This window comes from Astatotilapia calliptera, chromosome 9 (genome assembly GCF_900246225.1).
Source record: "Astatotilapia calliptera chromosome 9, fAstCal1.2, whole genome shotgun sequence".
Classification (NCBI taxonomy): Eukaryota; Metazoa; Chordata; class Actinopteri; order Cichliformes; family Cichlidae; genus Astatotilapia; species Astatotilapia calliptera.
This window is the reverse complement of record NC_039310.1, coordinates 1,564,429-1,587,729: the sequence shown is the minus strand read 5'-3', so window position 1 is coordinate 1,587,729 and position 23,301 is coordinate 1,564,429. Positions and strand designations below refer to the sequence as shown.

Below are 23,301 nucleotides of genomic sequence, written 5' to 3'. Positions count from 1 at the left end.
GTTCATTTAGTCAATTATGACCTCTGTGTTTTATTCACAATCTGTGGCTTTAGTCCGTGTGTTTCTTTCTTCTTCAGTAAATGTTATGAGCAGTGTTTCCTGATAACAAAATCTCCGTAGCTTACAACATCTGCAACTAGACATTCAGTTTGTCCACAGGATTATATTCTTAAATGCTTCCACTTAAAAATAATAAATAGTTTTTATTCCAGTTACCTCAGATGAGCACACAGGCTGACTCACAGGATTATTATGATTATAATTCAACTTTTACATTACAATAAATGCTGTTCTGAACACCTTAATTATAAAACAGTTTAGTCCCGTTTAAAATAGCCTGATCACTGGCAAATATTTTGATTGAGTTTTTATTGACATGACAATCTTCCCGAGTAATATCAGTGCTGGATTTTCATCTCGGGCAGCATCAGGACCTGCTGACTGTCAGGTTTCTGGTCTTCAGGTGGAACAGTCAGGACGCTGAGTGACTGCAGAGGAACGTAGAAAATGTGACCTGCTGCTGAAAGCTAAAAATAAACAAAAGATTTTGCACATTTATTATGACAGACAATGGCATCAGCTCTTCAGCCACAAATGTTTCATCAGGACTCTCTGCAGCCTACGTAAAGGGGAAATTGTTTGCTAAAAACAGCAGTTAGTGTTCGACTTCTTGGAGCCTAAGAGAAAGTCAGCTTACTTAGGAAGATCTCTCCAGGAACAATTTAAATAGAATAAATAAAGACTTGGATTTAACTGAATTTAAAGTCAAACTGTGAAATAATCAGGGACGATGATGTGATGTGGTCACCGTGATTAATGCAGAGTTATTGCTTCAGTCAGACAACAGTTGGGATCACTTCTCTTCTACTCCCGCTCTCTCATGATCTTTCTCCAAATACCTGCATTCATTATTTCAGCTGTTTCATGCTTGTGTCCTATTTGTTTTCATTCTTTCTCCCCAAAGTCTTCCTCAGTGATCTTTTTACATCTGTTATATTCATCCTTTCTTTTCTCTTTCCTTCTTCCCACAGTGGGGCTAAGTGAAAGAAACAAGGAACATTCTCAGAAGCTTAATGCTCTTTAGTGGAAGCCATCTATCAAACTGGCAGACTGTCAGGCTAACACAGCACAAACACACTCCCACTCAGACTCTTTCATTTATGTTGTTTTCCTGTGTTAGCCAAAGACGCTCGAGATTTACCTTAAAGACACTTTTTATTCACAGCATATGAAACAGTGAGTGAGAGTCCTGAGTAAAGGAACATGTTTGAGTGTCTGTTTAAAGTGTGTTTAAAGCTCTCTTGATATCATATTTTGACACTGAGCAGAGGCCAGGGAGCAAAAGAGCTCCTTCTACAGTAAGTGGTTCACAGGAGAGACACTCTGTGGAAGAAGAGGCTGTTAGGGTTGCAGCTGCCGTGTCAAGTTTTGGACCTAATTACAAACAAACTTTAATTTCTATTGCATGTTAGTGTTATTTTAGCAGCAGAAGTGCCAGAAATCATGTGCCCCAAAAAGGACATGTGGTGCTGTTTGTTGGGTAGCAGCAGGCTGAAAGGTTTTTCTTTGTTTCAATTAATATTAGAATTGAAAATGAATAAATCTGAATCTCTTTGGAGATTCGGTTTGACAGAAGCAAGGACAGAATAGCTGCTAATATTAGCTTAATGTCTGAGTGGTTTTTGTCATTCAGGGCAGAAGCAGTCTGAAGAAAATGTGGAAATGCTGCCTCTGGTGGCTTTTGAATGTTGTTACAATGAAGATACAGATTTGGATAAAACGACCTGGGCCAGGGAAGTCTGCCGTTGGCTGAAAAACCTTGCTTAGCTAGAGCGTCAACAAGACGTGAACGGGAACGAGCCTCCACCTTAAAATATTTGAATCCTCCTGAGTGTTCATAGGGTGACCAACCGTCCTCTTTTCCTCGGGCGCGTCCATTTTCACGTTCTGTCCGGGTTTTCCTACAGAGCATGTGTGACATCATCCCCGAGCTGCTGCTTTGTGAGTGGTTGTTCTGCGCTCACAGACGGGACAGACAGCGCGCTGATGATGTTTAAAAGATGTCAAAGCACAACTGCAGCTTTTCAGACGAACTGTCAAAGACATTTCCCTCGTACCATCCTGGTACTTGTTCTTTTACAGATGAGGCCTTATTTCGGTACCATTATTTAATCCCAGAGGTTTTTAAGTTATCTTTTTGCACTGTTGCATATGACATTTTTTATTTCACCATTCATTAACCGCACAGAGAAGGCATCATTTAAATATGTTAAAAGTTTCTTTAAGCAAACAGCATGATTAAAGTTTTTCTGGGCCAAGTGTTTTTTGGAAATCCAAATATGGTCACCGTAGCTTTCATTTAGGATAAATGCGATTAACCTGAGCTACCTGTTTCATTCATTCATTTGATCATATGTTGAGTTGGTGTTGCTGTGTTAGTGAAAAGTAAATAACTGAGCAGAAACCTTTGTCCTTTCACCCACAGGTCGCAAGTTTATCATAGCCAACGCCAGAGTGGAGAACTGCGCCATCATTTTCTGTAACGATGGCTTCTGCCACATGTGTGGCTACTCCAGGGCTGAGATCATGCAGAAGCCATGCGCGTGCAACTTCCTGTATGGACCTGACACCAAGCGACTGGCTATCGCCCAGATGGCGCAGGCCCTCCTGGGGTCGGAGGAGAGGAAGGTGGAGATCAACCTTTACCGAAAAGACGGTAGGAAAAACCAAACGATGCTGTGCTCGTCATTTCAGAGCTGTTTCTGCTCATGTGTGCACCTGTTTCTGGCCTGAGGGAGATGAAACTGCATTTAAGGGAATACAAGCAGATCATTTCTAATAGTGGCAGAAGAGTAAAGCTTGGTGTCAACTTTGTGTTGGGGACAGAAGGTGTGGTGTGCCAGAGAGGTTAGCATGCTAGCTGCTTTAATTGAGATGGCAGTAGCAGTAATACATGTTTGTTAGGTATATGTAGAAACGTGGTATATTCATTGCTATCGTACTACACTCAACAAAAATATAAACACAACACCTTTGTTTTTGCTCCCATTCCCCATGGGATGGACGTAGAGACCTAAAATTCATTCCAGATACACAATATAACCATCCCTCCCAAACAGTGGTCACAAATCAGTCCAAATGTGTGGTAGTGGGCACATCTGCTATATTGAGATAATCCATCCCACCTCACAGGTGTGCCACATCAGGATGCTGATCTGACATCATGAGTAGTGCACAGGTGTACCTCAGACTGCCCACAACAAAAGGCCAACAACCTCGCACAGCCATTGAAGTGGAGTGGACCAACATTCCACAGGCCACAATTGACAATCTGATAGACTCCATGCGACGATGTGTTGCACTGCATGAGGCAAATGGTGGTCACACCAGATACTGACCGGTTCTGGGTCCCCAGACCCCCAATAGCGCAAAAAACTGCACATTCCAGGGTGGCCTTTTGTTGTGGGCAGTCTGAGGTACACCTGTGCACTACTCATGATGTCAGATCAGCATCCTGATGTGGCACACCTGTGAGGTGGGATGGGATTATCTCAATATAGCAGATGTGCCCACTACCACACATTTGGACTGATTTGTGACCACTGTTTGGGAGGGATGGTTATATTGTGTATCTGGAATGAATTTTAGGTCTCTACGTCCATCCCATGGGGAATGGGAGCAGTAACAAAGGTGTTGCGTTTATATTTTTGTTGAGTGTATATTCCAGAATAAGAGAAGAGTCATTTTAGATTAATTTTTCAGAAGTCCATAAAATGAATCAGACGTGCAGATTATCCAGAATGAGATCTCCATATAGGATTGGTCAGGGCTCAGGTAACAACATCTGCCTCTGCTGCCACTGTTGGCTGAAGACAAAGGAACAGGAAAGGGGGAAGGTGTGTCTGGAGACAGTGGGAAAACTGGTAAAGGGAGAGGATCTGATTTGATGGAGAGAAGGAAGGTATATGTGTGTGCAAGGTCCTTCACTAGGCTGAAAGGAAGTAAGCTCGAGAGCATCAAAACACTCCACCATGGTGCAGATAGGAAGAGAGACGAGTAATGTTGGAGGAAGAGTATCTGAACAGTCTTGAGGTGAAGAGAGACGTGATTGTGAGGCTGAAGCTGGAAATTGAAGGTGTGATGTTAAATGCTGTCAGTGTGTATGCCCGACAAGTTGGATGTCATTTAGACGATGAGGTAAAGATTAGGGCTGAACGATTATGGAAAATAATCTAATTGCGATTTTTTGCCCCAATATTGCGATTGCGATGCGATATGCGATTATTTTTTAAGGTCTTTGTGTTCTGTATTATTAAACAAAGACAAGCAATACATCATATAGTATGGCCAATACTATATTACATTAATTTTAAACTGTTCTTTCCTGGAAGACAGACCTCTGTTATGATGACATGAGGTGATGCATGAATTGATGACTGACATTTTTATTTAACTTCTTCAATCACAACAGTATATTTGAACATACACAATAGTTTATTTTTAGCTTACAAACATCTGAGCATAAAGTGCTGACAAGGAACCCTGGTGTAAACATTAAAATGAAAGTCAGTACAATGTGCAGATTGCAGAAATATACATAAAAAAAATCAGTGGCTTTACCACACTCAGTTTTTCGACATCTGTGAACTACTAGACAGTCATTCAATTAAAAAATAATATTAAATAAATAAAACTAATAAATAAAAAATACACACATCTTACTGATCTCTGCAGTCAGTAACATTACACATAAAGTGCAAACATAATAGCAATTGTATAAACACACACACAAACACGCCTTTAAAGTTTAAAGGCGTGAAATTGGACGGTCTAGTTCTGATTAGCGTCACCGCTGTCTCGGTGGAGTTTAATAAACTCGGCCGTCTGCTTCTTGCTATCTAAAATATAACCAGACACTGGTGTAAATTCTCGACTGTCTCATACTTCTGTTTAATAAGTTTTCTGTTTGACGTTTAGTCAGCTGTGTGAAAACCAAGGAGGAACCCACCCGGGGGATTAATAAAGTTTTATTTTATCTAATCTAATAACTTTAATCTCAGCCAAACCGATTTACTCACGAACAAACAAAACACTGAAAAAAGCCCAACAATAACATTTTTAGGTTGTCTAAGTGACTTATATATCACGTTTAACCCGAGCAGCGAAACTCCGCGGTGATCTGAAAATGATGTGCCGGGAGTTGTGCCGTTCTCGGCCGCATCAGTAACCCTCGAGCTCCCGGCTAGCTGTCGAGCTGGTGGGTAGCAGACGCCTCTGAAAACGTCGAAGCACTTTTGCAAATATGGGATATCTTGATAAACCGAGCAGATATTTGATGTTTACACAACTACTTTCTCGCCTGAAAATATTTTAAAAGTTTATTTTGTGACCCAGAAAGATTAGTATGAGTAATTTTAAAACTTAGTAGCGGCCGCCATTGCTGGAAACTGGAGTTTGGCTGGGCCGCGCTATGAATTCTGGGATATGGTAGTAATTTGGACAGCCTTCGGCGCGTCGCTGTGACGTAATCGGTCTACAAATGCGGCCTCAGGAGGATGCAGCCCATGAATTTGGACATGTCCAGAGTATAATCGCAGCCTTTGCGGTTAGAAAATTGCACTTGATCATGTCGCGATATTATCGCAAATGCGATATATCGTTCAGCCCTAGTAAAGATGGTGTTAAAGAGACAAATGCAGAAGGACAGATAGTGTGTGTCTTATAGAAATGGCTGTGGTGAACACAGAAGAAGAAGAGGGAGGAACACAGGCTGACAAATGATACTGGAAGATGGTGCACACATTTAGATTATATCTTGTGCAGAAGGTGCAGTTTGAAAGAGATAGGAGGTTGCAATGTGATGTCAGGGTGTAGTTAGGCAGCATCAGGTAGTAGGTTGTAGAATGAGTTTGCAAATCAAGAAGATGAAGCGTGTGAAGGCAACGACGAGGATTAAATGGTGGAAGTTGAAGAAGGAAGAGTTGTGCTCAGTGTTTCGGGGAGGCAAGTCTGGGTACATAACAATAGAAGTCTTTCAGGTTGGTGCAGCACATGTGTGAGTGCAGAGTACATTAGATCGTCTTTGATAGACGTGCTGACAGAAGAAGCCAGGCAGGATTCTCTGTAAACCATGATGTCTGCAGATCTGTAGCGAGAGCAGGTGGAAGCCTGCAGAGGCGGAGGTATGCTCTGGAGAGAGGACGGATGGAATTCAGCAAAACAGAATCCGAGTGTGAATGAGAGGGAGACAGGTGTAGCTGTGAGGATGCAAGGAGGGGTGCAGCTTAAATATTTGGGGTCAATCACCCAAAGCAATGATGTGTGCACAACAGAGATAAAGACAAGTGCAGGCAGGGTGGAGTGGGTGGAGACTTGTGACAGAAGGATAGCAGCAAGCGTGACTCAGGTTCAGCTTTGGCTGCTTTTGAGTGGCGTGCACATCCACAGACGTCTTTCTGCTGTAGGCCAGCACCGTGTCCTTCCTCTGTATCTTATTTATTTTTTATTTTAACTTGAATTAAGGTTGAAGTAGAGCCCATGGAAATGAATACATATTGATTTGATTAAGTTAACTGTAATCATAGTTCTCATCATCAGTCCAACAGCAGGCCAGTTTCAGCCGATTCCTTCAGTCAGCCTCGAGCGACTGTCAAAGCTTCTCACTTTGTTTCTGTGTTGTGTAGGGAACATTTGGCACATGATAGCTCATGTTTTTGTCTAAGTTTGTGTGAATAGTTTGACTGCTGTTTAGTCCATGTTTTCATTTGTGTCTTTAGCAACAAACTTAGTGCCAGATTTTTTCCTTTTTTCCTTTTGAGCAGCACAAACGTTTGGGACGGAGAGTATGGTGCGTGTGGTCTGTTTCCAGATGGCATTTAATATAAATGTGGTCGATTATTACTGAGTGAGACAACAATTAAATAGCCATCTGTTCTTTTTCATGCTACAACTGTTTTAATGAAATAGCAGTGTGATTAAAAGAGCTCACCTGAACGCACATTAGAGGAAGATAAACATGTCAAACCCTTGGAGAAGTCCGTCCTACCACACGAATGTATTTCTGATGATCGTGATAAAGAGGCGCGTGGTAATAAAGAAAGCAACTCCCTGGGCTACGGCCAGAGCATCTGCTGGATGTTTTCCACCTGTAGACGGACAACAGAGCAGCAGAAGAGAGGGGGCTTAGGTGGAGGAAAAGAAGGCCGAAGGGAAAAGTGGTGACTAAGAAACAGGAAGACGCCACAGCTCTGAGAAGCTCGGAACAACCATTGGGTGAGAGGTGGGAGAAACAAAGTGGGAGCATGAGACAGAGAGAGAAGCAGCGTGTCATGGTCTGGGTAGTTTTCCACGGCATCGGCTCCTCCCCGCTGGGTGGAGTCTTTGTTGTTCCTCACCTGATGGCAATCATACCTGCGCACTCAACTGGTCTTCGCCAGATTATCTGCCAACTTTACATCTGAAACCCACCTACCACCTACCTACCTTTTTGAACTGCCAGTCTCTCCTGCCTGCCTCCCTGCATTGCATGCAGCACCCACCTGGACCTCTCCTGCCTTCCTCCTCCAAGCAACCCCCACCTGCAAGCTTTGCCCAGTCCCTGCACCCAGTTATCCCTGCCATCTAGTCATACTCATAGTTTTTCTCTCGCCTCAGACGTCTAGTTTATGTTCCTTAATTCTAGTCTGAGATTTCTGTTAGCTTCTGAGCATTGTGAAGAAAGACTCTTTTTGTTACACTGCACCTCTAACCTCCGGGTTTGAAACTACACTTGAGTCCATCCCATTTCCACTGTGCAATGACACAGCGACCGTTATGTGAAAGTGAGAAGGAAAGCAGAGAAGAGGTGGAGCCTGCTGTGTGCTCTGTAGTGATGTTTATGAGGAGCTCTCTGCCAGCTCCGCTCCTCACAGATCTCTCTTTCCACTGTTTACACCAGTCGCACACAAAGAACCCAGTGAAAGCTACAATATGTCCACCATGCTAACAACACATAGCATTTAGCTTTTCTGACTTTAATGCCTGCATAGCTTTGGCCGCTGCTGGCACAGTGCAATATCCTCAGTATACCCTTTTACTGCAGACAGAAGAAAAATGATCATATTAACTAAAATGGAATAGCACTGTAATTAAGAAGTGACTCACGTAATGACCATGCTCAAAGCACTGACTAATCATATATCCACAAAGTATCATACTTGGAGGTAACGAGAGGTCACCGAGGTGTCGCTGGCACAGAGGGACAGTGGACAGCCTCACACCATATCGAATATTACAAGTAGGTTTTCGTATGATTCAAGTGCAACTATCATTTTTCATGCAGGGATGAGTCCTGCTCTACTCACAGTTGATTTCTGCCCAGGTCTTGAAGATTATCGTACATTGTAAGCAGGTAATTAACCATGTATGGTGTTTCCTCCAGCTTATGTTTAAATAGTTTCACAGTCACAGCAGCTTCCCTGCAGCAGCCTGGGCCTCATTCACTAATATTTGAGTGGAAATGTTCTTAGCCTGTGCAAACCTGCATCTCATTTATGAAACCTGAAGCCTGTTCTGTTCTTGCCACGCTCCGTATGTTAGTGAATCAGAATCGTCTTGAACCAGCAGCCTGCACCTCCAAGGCAAGAGATCAGGAGAAAGTCTGACTGTGAAAATGTGAACAGCAGTGACTGAGGTCCAAAGGGGAAAGCAGAGGAGGCACAGCTTTCCAAAGTATTTCCACGGAAATGACGGCAATTTAAAAAGAATAAATAACGAGCTGAGTGTCGTTTCCTCTGGCAGACTCTTGGTGGCTCAAGTCCAAAAGGAGTTTGAAAAAGACAAACAGGCTACAAGGTGGAGGACACAGACCATGTGATCTGTCAGCCTGCGAGGAGAAACTCACTGCAATAATCAAACAATGATAGAAGTTATTTTCAAAGATAGATAAGAACATGTAAGGTACAATAAGATGAGATAGGAGACACTGTAACACATGTTTAAACTGACAGACGAATCCCAGTCATGTAGACGCTGCACGTGTCGCGGTAAAGAGAGAAGCTGTCGATTTACCTGATCGATCAATGTTCCTGCTGCAAATGAGCTTTCTCTGCATGGTGGACGTGTTTCTTAGAAGTAGAGCCGCTGCTCTTCCCCATCACAAGGCGTCACCACCCGAGTGAGGGGTTGTCCTACTTGGACCGGGACATGATGGAGAGATTACATCTCTACGATGACCTGTGTCACGGCTGCGGCATGAGTGAATGGACCCAAATGCAGGCCCTGACCTGATGCGAGTGAGCTTTATTTACAAGGTGAGGATACAAACAGAAACAGAGATGGCATGTGCAGAAACTAAAGGAAACCTAAACTGGGAAAATTAAGAAACAAGGAACCAGAACCAACAAACCTGAAGTACGAGGGGACTTAGAGCAGAAGCAACACAGGAAATCACAGAACTCAGAGACACGATACTGACAGAGAACAGAGGGAACCCACGGGCAGGGATGACTACACACTGAACAGAAGGAGCACAGAACCAAAGAACTAGAACACAAGAAACGCAGAAGAACGAAGGAGCTAGGAATCAAAACCAAGAGACGAGCAAGGATAAATAATACAAAACAGACTCAGGACCATGACAACCTGGGAAGACTTCAGGGTTTCCCTGGATGAGCTGGACGAGGTGACTGGTGAAAAGGTTGTCAGGGTTTCTCTGCTGCTACCACGGCAACCCGTTCCCTCCCCCCAAAAAATGGATGGGTGGAGGTTAAAGCCTGCACCTTCTTATTGAGCATTTTAGAGCTTAAGGTGTTTTTGTTTACAGTTTGAAAATATAAAAAAAAGAAACAACAAGAACAATAATAATGTGTATTATTATTAGTAGTAGCCTGTTCATTTTAAGGCAGCAAAGATGTCATTTGTTCTGTAGAGGAAGCTGTGATTGAGAGCAGCTCACCTCTCATTAATGTTCGAGGGTAAAAGGTCTAAACATGAAACCTTTGATGTTTGCAGAGATACAAAGTGTCAAACAGAGCTTTATATGTCATTTTTATAATAAACCATCTTTATTCTTAATCAAGAATAAAGATTATTAAGAATAAAGATGATGTATCTGCTCATATATCCACATGTGGAGTGGCGTGTTTGTGCAAATGTGGCCTTGTAAGGAGAGAGGCAGGTAGACCTGGGTGAGTCCCCATTGGCTGCCCACAGGCTGCACTGCCTGCTGGGTAAGACCCACAGGATCAGAGATTAGGACTTTTTACAGACTTCCTGTATCGGGGTGCTGTGGGTCCAAAGATCAACAGTTTGCATGCAAACCAACTGAGATAAGAAATTATTGATAAATCACAGATTTGTGTGGGAAACATTTGTACTCATGAGCTACGCAGAATTGTGCAAACGCATTGTTAGTAAGTGTATTCAAGCCCATTGTTCCAGAAGTCCTACAGCCTTCATACTGAGAGAGCTCACACAGTATAGACTGTTTTGGGGCAGGTATGCTCGTAGTGTCTCCTGCATCAGCCATAATCACACATAGGGCTGGGTATCGTCACTGATTTCTAGAATCGATTCTATTCACAAGGTCCTGAATCGATTCGATCCACAGTTCGATTCAAATTGATTCGATTCGATTCGATTTGTATCTGGGAAATTTTGCCTCAGACAGTCAGAAATATTCTAATTCAGATCAGTACATTTACATATTTTTGTATGTATAAAAAGGAAGCTGACACTTTCCAGACTTTATCAAAGGTGTGAGCGTCACAGCAGATGCCTTTGTGTCAAAGTAGCTGAAGATAAAACAGAAAAACATGAAGGTGATTTTCCTGGCCTGGGATTTTATACAAATGTTCTGCAGTACATCAAAAACAAAAGAAAACCATTAATCAACATATGAACGTTACCTCTGATGTTACAAAGGTTTTATTAGAGACACGGCGTTTTGCATTTTGTATACTTTTAAAAAGTTTACATTTGTTCAGAAGCCTGTTGAACGGCAGAAATAACGGTAGACTTGTGCGTAACAAGCAAGCGAATAATGCAGAAAACAGATTTTTAGACAGGAAACTGTTCTTGAAGTACAGAGAAGGAGAGGGAGAGAGAGAGAGCTGTGCATGACGTGTGATTTTATCCTGGTGGAAGCAAAACAGCAAAAGTCAGAGTGAATCCATGACGATGTTTATGTGAAGCGTAGTTTGGATCTTCTTTTGCTGCTGGTTCAGTCAATGTTGTTTGGAGAGAGATAAAACTAACAGCTTTAGAAGCAGCACAAAAAGGGCGTGAACACAAAGCGCGGACCCGCCGAAACATCAGAATCAGCGAGCTGTCGGCTTTCAGCCGCGACCGTGTTCGTGCCGTCGGGTGAGAAAGTCACATCTCACTGATTCTGATCTTTGTGTTTAGGTCTTTGTGCAGAAGCCGTGTACCTGCTTTGTGAGGTTTCACCTGAGATTCTGGAATTTTGGGCAAAATACATTTATATAAAAAAATAGATCCAGGATTTTAATGAATCGATATCACGTTATCCAAGCCAGAATCGATTTTAATCAATGAATCAATTATTAAAACCCGCCCCTAATACACACATGCACGCTCACTATGACACAAATAGAGAATCTTAGCTAACTGGGGGAGGCCTCCTTCACACTGCTGATCGAACACTGCGGACACACCTCATCCATAATGCACACAGAGAGGAAACACTATGCCACCTCCTCTTGTCCCTGTGCCTTCATCCCCCCCCTCCCTCCCCCTCCTTTTGAAAGGCAAAAGGGGAAAAGTAAAAATGCCTCTCCTCTGATGTTGAGCAGTAACCCAAGCAACCGATGTGCAAGCACGTGTTTTACATGAAATGAGGCCATGACCCACACGTACATGCTTACAGAGAATACACACACACACACACACACACACACACACACACACACACACACACACGTGCTGTTCACACACAGACTTTGTCTAACCACATTTATCTAGTACCGGGCCTAGGCATGAGCCTTCACAATGATGGATCTCCCTTCTCACTCTCACACTCAATTGTCACCAGTGGCTCCCCAGTTTAATCAGTCATGCTGTCCAAGTAAAGTACAATAGGAACATGTGCACACATGTAGTATGTAGAAAAAGGCTTAGATACAGGTCAGGTGACTTTTCCAGAAGAGTACTACCTCTAAGGTGTTGAATGCCTGTGTTGAATGTCACAACAACGCAGCAACAACAGGCACAAATAGACACAGGTTTGCATTAGTCGAATGGATAAACTACCGTATTTTCTGCACTATAAGGCTCACTTAAAATCAACAGTGTGCTTTATGTATGAATTCTGGTTGTTCTTACTGACCTCGAACCAATTTTATGTGGTAAAAATCAAAAATCTGTCAAAAATGTTTTAGTACGACTTTGGTAGCTACGAAGCCGCACCGCTTGATGGATTGTTGGAGCATTACAGCTGCGGTAGTCAGGAGCCTCACGGAGTAATCTGGGTCCAAAACTCCATCAGCTGCAGGTCCCAAAGTCAAACAAACACTGAGAGTTAAAAACTTTCATCTTTAATAAAATGATCAGTGTTGCTGTTTTACCAGGTGTAACTATGAAGTTTAACATCCAGGCATCCATGAAAACAGGATTTATTACATTTAACAGAGTTAGAAGTTAGCAGGAAGTTAGCTCGCTAGTTTCCACCTAAACATGATATAGCATGTTCTGACTGAGATCACTTCCAACATAAATGAAGACAGAAAACTAAACAGCGGTCTTCGTAGACCGTGAAGGCCGGGTCCTCCAAAGGATGTGGCCTAGGTTTTGGGACACAGCTATAATGATGTGCTACGTGATCGCTAGCGACGCAGCTATGTTAGCATAACATAAACAGTGAAGCTGGAGGATGAATGCTAACATTTTTCCCCTCGATAAAAGTTAACGTGAGTGTTCTCGGTGGTCAGGGACAAATGCAATCGCATGGCAGGATGCTGTAAACGGACCAAACTTCAGTCAGGAGAACAACTGAGATAATCCATCCACAATATGAGGTTAGTCATTAATGTACTGCAACAACGTGGAAACAGAGCAGCTGCAGAGAATTCAACATTAATGAATCAATGGTAGGAAAGTGGAGGAAGCAAGAAGAATGAGTTGAGTAAAGTTTGACTTATCTGTTTCCAGAGGTGGGACCAAGTCATTGTTTTGCAAGTCTCAAGTAAGTCTCAAGTCTTTATCCTCAAGTCTCAAGTCAAGTCTCAAGTAATGTCAGGCAAGTCAGACTCGAGTCTCAAGTCACTGGTGTAAAAGTCCAAGTAAAGTCACAAGTCTGAAATTTTGAATTTCAAGTCCTTTCGAGTCTTTAAAAAAAAAACGAAAAAAAGCATGTTGCAGTTATGCTAAATGTAAATATTAGACCATGTAATTTTTAAATCTGTGTTTTTCTCAACACATGACAAAATAGTGAACTTAGAAAATATACACAAATTGTGAAATTGCACCTCTTTAAAATGCAGCTCAATTAAACCTAGCTCCAAGAATAATTTTCACCGACAGTTCTGAGATAAGCTGCATGTTATTCTTGGATGCGGTTGTAGGACCGGCTTTAAAATCGCATGACAAAAATATCATACACATTAAAAAAAACTGTATCACCAACGTAGCCTGGACAACATTTGCTAGTTAGATGAAGTCAGCTATCTCATCGTAGCATATTTATAATCATACGGTTCTTGGAGTGAGTGCATACACTCATGAAGTTTAGTAACTTCAGGTCACTGCAACAAGCCCAGGTACAGTTTACCGACGGATGGGTGCAGGACCTTGAAATGCACCGTGTAGAAAGTAAAGACCATCGTACGTATCATAAGTTTACCAGTCTCACAAATTGTCGTCATAAATACACATTCGTTAACCGTTTATTAATAGGACCTTTGAGCTCAAGGGTAATTAATTAGTAGTGGAAATAATTTCTGGTACCCATCACAGAAATGTAGCAGTGACAATAATACTGTATGCTGTAATCGTACTGGGCAATTAGTGATACTAAAAACCTGTTTTATCCTGTGAATAAAAGTATATGTTTTTGTCAATGTACCATAATAACAGAAGCGAAACGCAATATTGAGTCAGGATAATTCACTATTTATGCACAATAAATAAAGGAGCATAGCGCGACAATTTCTGTTCAGCGCCAGACTTGCTTGTAACCTACAGTGGGGCAAAAAAGTATTTAGTCAGCCACCGATTGTGCAAGTTCCCCCACTTAAAATGATGACAGAGGTCAGTAATTTGCACCAGAGGTACACTTCAACTGTGAGAGACAGAATGTGAAAAAAAAATCCATGAATCCACATGGTAGGATTTGTAAAGAATTTATTGGTAAATCAGGGTGGAAAATAAGTATTTGGTCACCTCAAACAAGGAAAATCTCTGGCTCTCACAGACCTGTAACGTCTTCTGTAAGAAGCTTTTCTGTCCCCCACTCGTTACCTGTATGAATGGCACCTGTTTGAACTCATCATCTGTATAAAAGACGCCTGTCCACAGCCTCAAACAGTCAGACTCCAAACTCCGCCATGGCCAAGACCAAAGAGCTTTCGAAGGACACCAGGAAAAGTATTGTAGACCTGCACCAGACTGGGAAGAGTGAATCTACAATAGGCAAGCAGCTTGGTGTGAAAAGATCAACTGTGGGAGCAATCATCAGAAAATGGAAGACATACAAGACCACTGATAATCTCCCTCGATCTGGGGCTCCACGCAAGATCTCATCCCGTGGGGTCAAAATGATCATGAGAACGGTGAGCAAAGATCCCAGAACCACACGGGGGGACCTGGTGAATGACCTGCAGAGAGCTGGGACCAAAGTAACAAAGGTCACCATCAGTAACACACTACAACGGCAGGGAATCAAATCCCGCAGTGCCAGACGTGTTCCGCTGCTGAAGCCAGTGCATGTCCAGGCCCGTCTGAAGTTTGCCAGAGAGCACATGGATGATACAGCAGAGGATTGGGAGAATGTCATGTGGTCAGATGAAACCAAAGTAGAACTTTTTGGTATAAACTCAACTCGTCGTGTTTGGAGGAAGAAGAATACTGAGTTGCATCCCAAGAACACCATACCTACTGTGAAGCATGGGGGTGGAAACATCATGCTATGGGGCTGTTTTTCTGCCAAGGGGACAGGACGACTGATCCGTGTTAAGGACAGAATGAATGGGGCCATGTATCGTGAGATTTTGAGCCAAAACCTCCTTCCATCAGTGAGAACTTTGAAGATGAAACGAGGCTGGGTCTTCCAACATGACAATGATCCAAAACACACCGCCCGGGCAACAAAGGAGTGGCTCCGTAAGAAGCATTTGAAAGTCCTGGAGTGGCCTAGCCAGTCTCCAGACCTCAACCCCATAGAAAATCTGTGGCGGGAGTTGAAAGTCCGTGTTGCTCGGCGACAGCCCCAAAACATCACTGCTCTCGAGAAGATCTGCATGGAGGAATGGGCCAAAATACCAGCTACTGTGTGTGCAAACCTGGTAAAGACCTATAGTAAACGTTTGACCTCTGTTATTGCCAACAAAGGTTATGTTACAAAGTATTGAGTTGTATTTTTGTTATTGACCAAATACTTATTTTCCACCCTGATTTACCAATAAATTCTTTACAAATCCTACCATGTGGATTCATGGATTTTTTTTTCACATTCTGTCTCTCACAGTTGAAGTGTACCTCTGGTGCAAATTACTGACCTCTGTCATCATTTTAGGTGGGGGAACTTGCACAATCGGTGGCTGACTAAATACTTTTTTGCCCCACTTATGTTATGAAAATGACGCATTAACTACAACAGCAGACTGACCTTCGTGTAAATGCTTGGAGCAGACTAACCTGTGAGCTGGAGAGTTCTGGGACGTTATATTTGATCTTTGAATGGCTGCAATCCAGTCGCGTCTTTGTTACTTCGGAAACATGGCTCGAACAATTTCTCTTCAACGACGTAATCCGATAACAACCGATCTCTTTACCCGTCGGCTTCCCGTGGCTGTCATGCGACCGGCTATTGCAGTTAATAATACAACATCTTCTTGCCATTTTTTGTGTTTCTTTTTATCGCTGTGTGACTGATTTCAATTGAAAGCCTGCGTGCGCTAGTACCTCTTGCCACGAGTTCCCAGAATCCTTTGCGGTTTTACCCCTGAATGACGTCACATTTTCAATCTCTATATAATATGCATGTTAGATTTTATATTTGGGGTGAAATATCAAGTCTTTTCAAGTAAACCGGTTCAAGTCCAATTCAAGTCCCAAGTCATTGGTGTAAAAGTCCAAGTCAAGTCACAAGTCTTAGAACATTTTTTCAAGTCAAGTCTAAAGTCATAAAATTAATGACTCGAGTCTGACTCGAGTCCAAGTCATGTGACTCGAGTCCACACCTCTGGTTTTTGCCGCTTAATGCTTAATCCGAAAAATACGGTAGGAGTCAGTTTTAACTTAATAGAAATTCCTTTGTTCAGTTCAATTCAAGTTTTAGTTCTGTAGTACCAAATCATAATAAGCACTTTATATTGTAATGTAAAGAGGCTACAGTAATTGTGGATAACGTTTAGCAGAGGTCAGCAGTTTTGGATCTGTGTTACACTCACCCTCTCAACACCTCTGTCTGTCCTCTTGATCTCAGCTCGAGCTCACGCCCTAACCTTTCGTTCCTTGTGTCTCACTTAGTCCTTCCTATTGTCGTTGTTCTTTTAGCTCCAGTTGCTCGGCTTCACTCTCTCAGCCTTTGTCCACTGTATTATTCACACTCAGCTGTCTCCCTATCTTTCTGTCCCTCTCTGCCCCTCCAGCAGAGAAGAAAACATTACGCAGCATCAGCCAGCAGCAATGTGGGTTCTGATATAGGAAATCTGTATCAAGGAGCTATGAAGTTCCCTGTGATAAGCTAGAAGGGTGTGACTGTTCCTACTGCTGCAGGAACACTGCTGCTGCAAAAAGGAAGTGCCAGACAATCCTTCAGAATAGGACAAGTGACAGAAATGTCAGAATAAGACTGCCTGTGCTTTCCCAAAGCTAGGACATGGGCTAACATACACAACCATAACCAGTCCATCCCATATACACATGCTTTAATGTAAAAGAGGAATTTTCATTTTCATCTAAGGTAATCTAATCAAAGCTAATCTAGTAAAATTGATTGTTAACACACAGCTGGATTCTTCCGCAGGTCTGTTCAGATAAAAGTGCACTGGATGCACCGTCTCACTCTTCTTCTGCAGGAAATGAAATGATTGATTGCTGCCTACTTCAGTCAGTTCAAAAACATCAGGGAGAGAAAGAAAAATATAAAGAAATTCGTTTGTAAATGGCAGAAAATACCAAGTTAATATGTTTATTAGACACCTCTAGTGTGGCAACTTGGCATTTAATTTAATGCAAATTAAAATGAAAAAGAAGCGAGTTCAGGTCTGTGCTGCAGGAGCACGGACTGTGTGCTGATCTGTGTTGTGTTACGACTGGCTCAGATAGTTTATTAGCAGCACAGTGGACAAAGGCAAAGCGCTCCAAAGTACAAATTACCAAAATGATTGTATAAATAAATAATTTCATAAATTTTCTGTGCATTGCCAGTTTAACCTCCTAGGACCTGGATACATCACATTTTGGGTTATTTAGACCAAAATACTCAATTTTGCTCTACAAGGGCCTGATATCCACTCACGAGGACATTATACTGCTACTGTTCTATTGAAATTTTAAACGAATATCCTCATATGTGGCTCTCATTTTTCTTAGAAACAAAAATAAGGTAAAAAAAAAAAGTAGTGCAAACTTGATTCCAGCTTTGTCACATTTACCCTTCGATCTTTTCAGGCTGCTCTAAAAGTCAGTGTGTGTTTGCTTTCATGACAAGCTGGGTCTTCATTTTCCCAACAGCCAGGCTGTTTAGATGCTGCTGGCTTTGGACACACAGCAGATCACTGATGATCAGGAGTTGCACAATATTAATACTCTGGAAAACGGAGAAATAAGCACACGTGTGTTCAGACAACATGTGAATACTGTCTGAATGCTAATCTCACACCTCTGTGGCCCTGAATGAAACTGTAGCTCCTTGACTGGTTGCACAGTCATAACAAGAAAGCTGTTAAAGAAACACAGCTGACTATCAGCTTTCTTCTAGAAAACCTTGCGATTCTGAGGGACGGCCTGGGGCATCACCACCCCTGCATTTTTTCACCTACTGCAAGTGCCACTGATAACGCCTCCAGGCATTATGAAAGGACTCTTGAGCTTGTTGGTGGGCCTTGAAGAGTAGCAGGTGTCTATTAGACATCATGAGAGTGCTAACAGCATTGTGCCTTCATAATGCAGCGAGCCCAGAGGAGCAGGCAGTCCTCTGTGATGGGGGACTCTTGATTGCCTAGCAGCAGTAGCTAAGCAAAGCACTTAGAGACCTGCAGCCTCTCAAGAGAGGTTAGCATTCTTAGCTGTTGATTGCTATGGTGAACCCACCTCCAGCTGTAAGAGGACATAAGGCACACACACACACACACACACACACACACACACACACACACACACACACACACACACACACACACACACACACAACGAATGCTGTCAACTGCCGCCTACACAACAACAAACTGCATTAGGTTTTAGAGCTGATGAGACAGGTGTCCATGAGATGGAGAGCTTTTGTTTTAACACAGATGAAGAAGATAACGACACAAACTTTCACTCGTTTTCACAGCGTAAGTGTATAAAAGGAGAGAAGGTGCAACAGGATTATTGTAAACTCTTCACCATCTTCACTGGGACACTGAGTTAGATCACAAAAACACAAATCATGATCAACTTGTGCATCACATTCTCTTATAAGTATGGCTGTGTGGGATACTGCCTGTATTTTATGATTCATGACACGCCAGAATGTGACAGTGCAGCATCGCTTGTGTGCCTCATTAGCCACCCAATGTGCTGTGCACGGCTCCTCTGAATGCACTTACACGCACACAATAAAGGGCTAAAGATCAGCTACGTCAGTGGGAATATTTCCAGTGGCACATGCTCGAGCTAATGTGGGATAATGCAAAGTAATGTGTGTGTTTGTTTGTGAAAGTGGAAAATAAATGGTTATAATATTCATGCATGGTAGAAAACAGCAGCCAGTTACTAAAAGGAGCCGAAGAATAAAATGTAATCAAATTTAGGAACTCATTTAAAAGCCCAGAGCCACGGCTGACGTTCGCAGAGCTACTGGGCTAAAAAACAACCAGTGTGAACGAGGTGTTGGTTCAGCGGTGATCTGATGGCCAGTCAGTGACCCAAACCTGTCCTGAATGAGTGGATGGGTTTACTGATGATGATAACCACAGTTTTTTATGATTTCCCTGTGATGTGATTGGACTGAGCTGCTCTGCCTGGTGTTAAATGCCAGCTTTTGGAGTCTGTTTCACTTTCCTGGTCACATCCGATTTAAACGTGTCTGTAAGAAAAAAACAGTGTTATTAGAAATTACACTCTGTGTGCTTTTTAAAGAACATAACAAGCACCTGAATGTTTCACTCTCGGCTCCCAGTAAGCGTTTGTGAGTTGCGTTTGTGAGACGGGGTACAGCGACGCCCTATACTTTACATGCAGATGTAATCTGCTCTTTCTCCTTTCACACATGTCCTTATATTTATAGCCACATAAACAGACTGTACATATACATGTAAATAAGCACGATGGCTCTGCGATTCGTGCTATTGCCTCTAAGTTCGAATCAGCAGCAAGCACTGAGATTGTGAGGCACCTTCCTTCCTTCCTTCTTTCCTTCCTTCCTTGCTGAATGAATCCAGGAAAGACACTGTACCTCAGAGATGTGTGTTTCTGTGTGTGTCTGCACATTTGCAAGATTCATACAGAATAAAACTGCTTTGTACAAATGGTTATCTTAAAACATGTGGACAGGCTTCCCTCTATTTCTGTATTACAACCCAATACTCATCATACACTATTTCTTTTTTCGTTACAAATTTCCTGCTTCACAGTTGAATAAAAATAAAGATTTTCCTCAGACAGAGTGGAAAAGGAGCAATTAGTATTCCAAAAAAGTCTCGGTCCATTCTCCAAGGAAGCGTCTCTGCTGTCCTATTGTTGCTCTGCTGTGGTTATTTCAGTGTTTTGATGTCTGTACGACTGTTCACCCGTCTCTCCCTGCCTTTGCCCGCTCTTTCTTTCAGCTCTAATGTTTTTCTGTCCAGGTTTTATGCAGATCTTTTCAGGCCACCGGGTGCAGACATCTGAAAGAATGTGGAGGTGTAAAGCAGCTGTTCTTGCACTTCTATTATTCTCAGTCCGATTCTTGCCACTCCAGGCTAATCTGAATATGCATGTCTACAGTATGTAAATTCTTCTGTCTGCCCCTTGCTGTGTGTGTGTGTGTGTGTGTGTGTGTGTGTGTGTGTGTGTGTGTGTGTGTGTGTGTGTGTGTGTGTGTGTGTGTGTGTGTCTAAATGCATGCACAGACAGTAATAGTGTTGCTGTCCCTCTTTTAGACAGACACACAGACACAAACTACCTTATTATTAATAATAATAATAATAGTGATAAATCCTTTATTTAAACAGGTAGTGTCATTGAAATCCAGAAACTTTTCTTAGGAGGGACCTTTGTACAAAAGAAATTGAGAGGTGGCCTCATCATTAAACGACACATCACAAATCACAAATTAAGAGAAACCTTTGCCAGAGTAGGAGTCAAACAAATATAACTCTTTAAATGTTCAGGTCCAATCAGTACTTTTAGCTTCAGTTTGTTTTTGTAGCTCGACCCATTTATAGACAGCAAAGTATTTACATCCAGGTTTTCCAAGTTCAGTGTGAGCAGAGGTTACAGCTATCTCAGAGTTGTTTTTATGTTTTAATCCCTTTAATATTAGATGAAGAACTTAACTTGTGTCATCTTAAATAGGAACCACCTGAAAACTAGCAGAAGACTGCCTCCGCATTGCTGTGGCAAAACGTCAGCCTTAAGAGCCTAGCGTGGACTCACCTAATACAGCGCTCATTTTATCAGGAGTGATGGACGCTGAGAGCAATGTCAGAGACAGTAATGAGGGAACAGGCAGAGTGGGACCACTCTTATGGCTTTATTACTTCATTTGGCTTCATGGCACCAGTTCATCAGCACCTGCCAATCAAATCCTGCCGTGGAGTCCGAGCCCTGGTATCTGTTAGATGGGTTTCATTCTCCTCAAAGGTGCAAATGCGCTAATAGCATAGCTATCACAATAGCTTTGCTTCATCGTCTGAATGCAGAGAGGTAACAGCACCGGCCAACGAGAGCAAACAGAATCGCATGATATTAAAGAAAAGAGACAATTTTCAGCATACAAATGTGGCGTGTTGCATGTGCTGCTACGTGTGCAGACATACTCTGTGTGAGTGTCCTGACCGGACTGTGTGTTTAAATGGAAAGCACCGAGTGTTTGAAAGCTTGCAGCAGAGATGATAACAGACAGTGACGATACTCGGTGATTCCCTCCTGACTGAGGCTCATCCTGTAATTTCACTGTGTGTGTGTCTGTTTGTGTGTGTGGGAGCCTGGAGATGTATTTATGTTTCTATCTCAATATGAGAAACACAGGGAGGCACTTATCAAACGTGTTTCCTCTTCTGGTATGATAATGATGCCACGGCTTTGGGTACCTGCCAGGAACGACTACTGATCAGATACCAGTGTTCGGTTTGTGGACGTGAGAATGGTTAAAAGAGTACACCCACTGTGCAAGGTGACGTCGGAGTGACGTCTTTCATACGTCATTTTTGGACGTATAACTTTGGTCCACTGAAGGGGCCGTATTGGTCACTTTACTTTGTCCAGTATTATTTTACATGTTAACGGGGATGTGAATGTTTTTAATATTTCAAGACATTTTATATAATCTTAGTTTTAATCTGGTTACAAATAAACAAGTTGATTAACTGAAATAAATAAACCAAAATTTCAATTTAAAAAATGACCTGGTGCAAAGTTCAAACGTTGAACCTCATGTTGAACCAGGACCTAGTTTGGACGTCCAGAACTGGTGTTGGACTGATGAACCCAGTACAAACTGGAGCTGCACCTCCAGCGTTTAGTGGGTGAATTTACTGAACTGGTATTCATTAGTAATTAATTTGGGGACAAGAAAAAAGTGCACGATAAAAAGAATTATTTGTCATTCACTTCTTTTTTTCTTTTTTACATTCGTCTCATTTTAACTCAGTGTGAGTCACAAAGTCTTTACTGCTGTCTCTCACACATGGCAGGTAAAGTAAGCTGATGATACGTGTTCCCGATGTCAAATTGTTGCACTGAATATAAAGTGGGAGTATTATCTTCCTCCATCCTGCTGGTAACTGGTTCATGTTGCTGACTAGGGATGGGTATCGTTTAGGTTTTATCCGATACCGGTGCCAAACCGGTACTTTTGAAACGGTGCCGGTGCTTAAACGGTGCTCGAACCAGTGCTTAAAGAATGGAGAACACCAACTTTGTCCAAAAACCTCTCATGTTCAGCTGTTTTTTGTAAAAAGATAACAATGTTAGCCTTTTCTGCAGCTATGGGGCATATATGGTATCACTCTTGGCTGGAAGCTTAAACAATGGAAAAAACACAAACTTTGTCCTAAACCTCTCATGTTTAACTGTTTCCCTCTTTTTCTTTGGTCATTTTAGCCTTTTTGGCCAGGGTGAAGGGAGTATCTGCCATCAAACAAGAAGACAGCCGCATGTAGCTACGATGATGTTTGCTAGTTCACCTTACATGCATTAATGTAATAACGTGGTTAGCCTACTCAACGTAAATTACACACGAACAACATTAAGCTACTCACGCAGAGAAGAATGGCTGCTGCTGCATCATCATCCTCATCATTTCTGCTACACTGGCAGGGCTAGGGGCCAGGACTCTCCTCTTCGTGTTTTTGGGGGATGTTGCTAACTCCGGTCCGATAACAGGCACCACACCCGCAGTAGATGTTCAAGGTTCAAGGTTCTTTATTTGTCACATGCATAGTTATACAAGTATAACACACAGTGAAATGTAGCCTGACACGCTCCTCGACATTTGCAAAAATGGGGGGATGGGGGGGGTAGAGGAAGAACATTATATATATATATATATATATATATAGTATATACATTGGGTGAATGTGCAGTAGTAGCAGCAAGCAGGTGAATTCTGTACATTAATATGAATAGACATCTGACTATTTTACAGGATAGACAATATAAACATATTTAAAATTAAAGGAATTGAAATGTACATTGTTCCTTGGTTTAGTGTCTGGAAGAGTCCTGTCTCAGTCAATT

At 42.3% G+C, this 23,301-nt stretch overlaps 1 protein-coding gene across 1 annotated transcript in view; it reads left to right on the top strand.

Moving 5' to 3' along the window:
* The window catches only part of kcnh2b (potassium voltage-gated channel, subfamily H (eag-related), member 2b), a 249,338-nt gene that overhangs the window by 22,720 nt on the left and 203,317 nt on the right, over positions 1 to 23,301 (top strand). The window contains exon 3 of the mRNA XM_026180214.1: positions 2,486 to 2,716. Coding sequence (XP_026035999.1) covers positions 2,486 to 2,716 — 231 coding nt within the window. The remainder of the gene's footprint in view (positions 1 to 2,485; positions 2,717 to 23,301) is intronic.